General features: G+C 35.9%; 1 protein-coding gene across 1 annotated transcript; it reads right to left on the reverse strand.

Moving 5' to 3' along the window:
- Positions 1-1,577: 1,577 nt before the first annotated feature.
- LOC111377433 (trihelix transcription factor ASIL2-like) lies at positions 1,578-2,600 on the reverse strand. The gene has a single exon (XM_023000528.1). It carries the CDS (start codon positions 2,598-2,600, stop codon positions 1,578-1,580), a length of 1,023 nt encoding a protein of 340 aa, XP_022856296.1.
- Between the last annotated feature and the right edge of the window lie 3,728 nt (positions 2,601-6,328).

The following is a 6,328-nucleotide window of genomic DNA, read 5'->3' on the forward strand; positions in this document are numbered from 1 at the left end:
TTCTATCTATCTGCCTCCATGAAGGTAAATATCTTACACAACAGAAAAAGACATCTCAGGACCAAGGAGAGTAAATGGTTTATATGCAGTATGAGTTTCACATCTTTGTCTAAAAAGAATTTTGAAGCGTGGAATATCTTGGTTTTCTTTCAAAATTTATCTGATTTGACGAGTTAGAATAAATGGTTGTCGTTGATTTTTATTCCGTTTAAATTATTCTTGTTTCATGTCGTTAAAATATTATGCAAATAAAAGTTAAAGATATGATATGTTATGTATATTATGATCATTTGTATCAGAGATACGATATTTATTGAGCTCTTGCAAGTTTTTAAAAATATGAAGACGGTATAAAATTTTTGACACATGTTTTAAAATCTTTTATCCGGGATTGTATCATTATTCGTTTCGTACTGACTCTTTTTTCCACTCTTCACATGTTAGAACATGTCGTATCATTATTCGTTTTGTATTGACTCTTTTTTCCACTCTTCACATGTTAGAACATGTCCTTGGTTGGTGGACGATAAAGTAAATCATGGTACTAGAATATTTGGAATTAATTAATTAAGTCCAGTGTAACGTAACTATAGATTTTATTTTCTACGTTTATTTTAGTTATATTATTATGTAGATTGTGTTATTTACAGTTTGGAACATGTTTTATTTGGTTATGTTTTATTTAATATTGGCTGGACCAAAATTTCATGTTATGATGTTTGATATGTTTATTTAGCCCTTGTTTGAGCTCCATTTTGGAAGAGAAAATGAATTTTTGAATAGTGTATTGATAGAAAACGTGTGGTTAAAAAATAAGGAATTTTTTTTTATTTGCATATAATATTATTTTATTAAAAATGTGTGGTTAAAATCATGTCAAATCACTATTGAAAAATACATTTTGGTGAAAAAAATGGGGCTCAAACAAGGGCTTAATTATGAAATGTATAAAATATGGTATAGTAAAACCCTCTTCTTCTTCTTTTTTAATAATTAAAGAATATGGAATTATTCCGTGTAACAATAAGTAAACTATTGTCGTATAATTTTATATTTATTGCATGCCATGTTTTTCTTAAATTTTAAATGAAACTTTTAGTAACGATATAAATCTAAAAAATTTGGGTAGTTACATAAACCATTGTAAATGACATATTTAGAGTTGATGAGGCAGGAGGCTGCAATTGATCAACGAGGGGAGGAAAAAAAAAAAAAAAAAAAAAAAATTCAAACTTCATCATCTTAATTCTTAAAAGTAACTGGACTGAAACTTCTTCATATTTCTTAGAAAAATGAATTGGAATTTAAACTCGAAAAACAGAAGAGCAGAATTTTGCTACATAAGATGCTCCAACATCCCATTCAATTCAAACAACATAGTGCATGGTGAAGCTACATGAAATTTAAAATATGCTACCAGTAATCAACTTCTGAATGCTATGGAAAAAAATTGACAAGCAAAAAAGGGGGAAAAACACAACCAATTTATGTAACGAGGAAACTTTACATACATTAGTAAAGAGACTTGATTCAATGTCGCAGAACACAGTGCTCAACTAAATCCTTCCTTACCCAATTTAGCAGTCAGGCATTGACATTTTCTTTGCCTTCTTAGGTTTCCTATCTGAAACTGCATTAGCAAAGGCCTCGACGATCCTCTGCTGCGACTCCAGTATCATCTCAGTCCTCTTCAACTCCATCTGCATTCGCATCTGCTCCACCTCACGTGCCATATCCATCTTCACTTTTTCCATTCTCACAAACCCCTCTCCCAATGTCTCTATTGCAGCCACTACCTCGTCCATCCCATTATCCCATTTCTTTTTCTTGGCAATATCTCCTATCCCTTTTCCAATCTCATCCCTACCCATAAACCCATCTCTCGAAAATTTACCAGAAACCCCGAAACCATTAGTGCTAGAATTGATTTTAGTGTGAGGGTTATTAGGGTTTTGACCACCCATCTCATTCAATTTACCATAAACCTTCGGTGCACTATAACCTGCACTCGCCTTGCCAGGAATTTTGATCCGAAACCCACTAGTCGTCCCATTACCCATAAGACCTTGATTACTAAAATTACCTTTCTGATGACTGTAATTATTGTTGTGTGCATCGTTAATGCGTGTGATGCTGCTCTTGTGATCCTCTTCTCCTTGCGGCTCGTCATCAGAGTAAGGCGGGGAGGGGTTGGGGCCCTTCTCCATGGAGTGCATGCTCTGGAAGTGTACCCAGGATGAGGAGATCCGACGAGGGCCACCATACGGAGCGGTGCGCTGGATCTCTGAACGGTAACGCTTGCGGAGCTTCTCCATCTTGTGGCGGCATTGGACGGCGGTCTTTGGGATGCTAGAGGAGCACCGGTCCGCGATCTCATCGGCAACCTCCTGCCAGTGGGAGGCACGAAGGTTTCCGCGGCGAAGAGAGTACCATTTGTCCCGGTAAGCGTCGATCAGAGCCACTGTCTCGTCATGTGACCAGCACGGTGGAGGCAGGCGGCGTGAGGCGGAATTGGAGGCGATGGACGGCAGCGCTATGGTGGCGGTTGGGATATGATCGTTGTAGGGAGATGATGACGACGGAGATAGAGTTGAAGCCATGGGTGACTAGGATAAGAGAACCGGCGAACGGTAGAACAGAGGATTATAAGGCGGCGATTGTGAAAAAAAGTGGTGGTCGTGAGGGTTTGTTGGAGGTGGCGTGACATAATGAAAAATTGAAGGGGGTGGGGTAGGGTTGTTAAAAGGGGCGGCAGGCGGGGGATGAGTTGGAGATCTAGAAAGATGAGAGGCCACCGCTAAGGGAGGAATGAGGTGGGGGAGGCTAACGTGCACCGGGGGTGCGCACCCACAGAACAATGGGCTGTTTTTTGTTTGTTTGGAAAAGATTAAAGTTTTACGGCCACCGCCCAACCGTACAAGGTGGCTTCATTGCTGCCAATTCACAGTGGGCTTAGGCCTTGTACCGGTGGGCCAATTGAAAATGCAACTCAGCAACTGTCCACAGTAAATCTGTCCGTCCGGGCTTGCGCAAGTAATTGACAGTTTGTTTGGGAGCGATTTTTTCCCCCAAAAAATTGATTTTTTGATCGTTATTTCATTATTTCAGTCGCCATATTTGACTTCTTCTCTCACAGGTAGACCCCACTTTTTTTTTAACGGTCAAAAAATTAATTCTCAAAATCACTCCCAAACAGGCTCTGAACCAACCTGAGAAATTTACTTTAGGAAAAATACATAGGGTGTGCTATATGTAAATCACCACTTACAAATTGGTGTATATACATATGATGTGTTGAAATATTTTATGTACAAGTAGTTTTATTGTATCAAGATACAAATTCAAATATAAAAAACATGTTAAGTTTCAAAAATTCGATTATAGGAAAGATCTTTTGTTAAGCAACGATGACGTGCTATACTAATTTATTGGTAAATAAATTTATAATAGGCCTCAACGTTTGAATTAAATTTAAAATCCATCAATAGATTTATATGACAAGTTACTGGTGCTTAACATAATATGAGCACTGGTACTCATTAGATCATTCCTGATATAGAGTTTTAATCGTACAAAATTTGCAAGTATACGATATCGCAAATAAGTAATGAGTAAAATATTGTTTTCACAACGATTACGTACTTAATCTAAGATTAATTAATGTGAACCTCAATCGAATAGCAAATTTGTATTAAGATTTTATGCTAATTATCGAATTTTCATAACTTTTCTAATGATCAAATTATGAAGTCTTTTTTTTTGTAAATTTAGGTGAGATAATTACTAAGATTTTGAATCCCTCTTATTAATCCGTTTCAATGCAATTTAATAGTAAGATAATACGTGTTCATTCTTGTTGATCAATGTTCATAATTTAATTAATAATCTCTTTCGAGTAAAATTAAATATATATATTCTTACGCGACCTTCCTATATTTATATGAAAGATGCGGACATGAAAGCATACTTTAAAAATGCTATCTATTGAAATAATGTAAAGTATATCAGTATGTCTCTATCCTTTATCGAACTTCACAATTGTTGTTATAATTGCAATCTATCTTATTGTCTCTTTCAATAATAATAAAATTCATACAACATTCCAATTAATAGTTAATTAATTGAAAAATATTAAGTTCCACAACTATCATCTAAGAGAACATGAAAGCATACTTTAAAAATGCTATCTATTGAAATAATGTAAAGTATATCAGTATGTCTCTATCCTTTATCGAACTTCACAATTGTTGTTATAATTGCAATCTATCTTATTGTCTCTCTCAATAATAATAAAATTCATACAACATTCCAATTAATAGTTAATTAATTGAAAAATATTAAGTTCCACAACTATCATCTAAGAGTACACATAATGGGCGTCAAATTATTGAATTTTTATTAAAATTTCATAACATGGGTTCATCTAAGTCTTAGTTATTGAAAATCTAGCCTAGCATTACAAAATTACAAGAAAACATGATTAATTGATTTAACATAACCCGATTTTTAGATTAATGAAGCAGAAGATGGTGAATCTTGAACTTTTTGAATTTCTTCAATTATTTCTTGATTGAATTCCAGTAAATTCTTCATGTTTTTCCCCAAAGTCTTGGTTTGATCTTCAATTGACGATGGCCTTGTAATTCCTATTTAATTTTCTCACAAGAATGATAAATTTGCCTTCCTTTGATTATGATAATTTATGGAATTTTGGAGTATGAGAGGCCCTTTAATGTTGTGGCCACGTTCTCTATTTATATGAGTTGAAAATAGGTCAAAAAGGTGTAAAAATTGGTTTTCAAATTGAATTTGACATGAAACAGGGAACTGCTATGAAGGTACCAAAATTTCCTCTTAATTGCTCTCGGGTTCCTCCACTGGCGGATCTAGGCACGGGCTCGACCGTGCTATAGTCCATGTCCGTTTTTCATCTGTTTGACCACAAAATCGTCAGTTGATCCCAAAAACTAAAAATTTAATTATTTCCCCAAAATAAGGTAAGAACATTTTGGATAAAACACAATTTTCCTATCAAATAAAAAATAATAAATTAATAATAAAACCACAACCCATCCCCATTTCCTTCTTCCCCAAATCAAAACCACTCCACCCAACCACTACAATCATCGTCAGTAGCCACCACTACCCACTGGCATCACCACCACTGCCCACCCAACAATACTCATAAGGTTACAACGTCTATGCAACTTCTGGCCAGTCCTAGTCGAGGGTCCAGATCCAGTTTCTGTTGCTTCCTTTTCCGGTCGCGATGCATCTTCTCTTCAGGTTACATCCCACAAATTAGATGGTAAAAATTACCTACAGTGGGCTCAATCCCTCAAAATTGTCATTTGTGGCCGAGGAAAACTAGGCCACATCACCGGTGAACTTCCTTCTCCTAACCCTACTGATTCCACATAATGACTTGGCTGTCCAAGAACTCTATTGTTCTTGCCTGGCTTATTAATTTATTGGAACCTAAAATCAGCCTTCGATACCTCTTTTTTAAAACAGCCAAAGAAGTCTGGAATGTTGCTCGTTGTTTGTAATCTGATCTTGGAAACGTTTTCCAAAATTTTGAACTTCGTTCCAAATTGAAAGAGATAAAACAGAGCTCTAATTCCGTGACTCTGTATTTCTCTAATCTTCAAGATGTTTGGCAAGAACATGCTTTCTTTATGACGATTCCTCTTGCGCTAGGTGCAGTTTCAAACAACAGCACAACCGTGAAAAAGAACGAGCCTATGATTTCGTTCCTGGTCTTAATCATAATCTGGATGAAGTACGAGGCTGAGTGATCCAATTCATTCCACTTTTGCTGAGGTTCGATGATGAGTGATTTACACTCATTATATTATGCCATTAATTTCATGATTTTGCTATCTTGGAGAGTATTTTAGAGGTGCTAACATGTGATTTTCACGCTATATTGAAGGATGGATGAAGTAGAGAAAACAAGTGCTAAAAGAGGCCAAATGAAAGAAATAGGAAAAAGTTGGCGAAATTGGATGAAAGGACCAAAATGTAAGAGATCCAAAGTTCGAAGACTAGAGTGCACATAATCAAAAGTTGTATCAGAACTTGCAATGAAGATCCGAGAGTGGTAGGAGTCAATTGGATGAAGGAAGGTGTCAAAAAGGATCAAATTTAATCAAGATATGATCATAAATCACTTTCCAACCGAAAAGTTTTGCACCGAATTTTTAGTCCCACATTCAGACCCATTTTCGACATAGCAAACGATCGAATTGGAGAATGATGCCTGAAGTAAAGTTGTAGCCCTTTGAATTACCTTTCCAACGCATCTTGAATCACTTCAATTGGATGT

Source organism: Olea europaea, chromosome 3 (genome assembly GCF_002742605.1).
Source record: "Olea europaea var. sylvestris chromosome 3, O_europaea_v1, whole genome shotgun sequence".
Lineage (NCBI taxonomy): Eukaryota > Viridiplantae > Streptophyta > Magnoliopsida > Lamiales > Oleaceae > Olea > Olea europaea.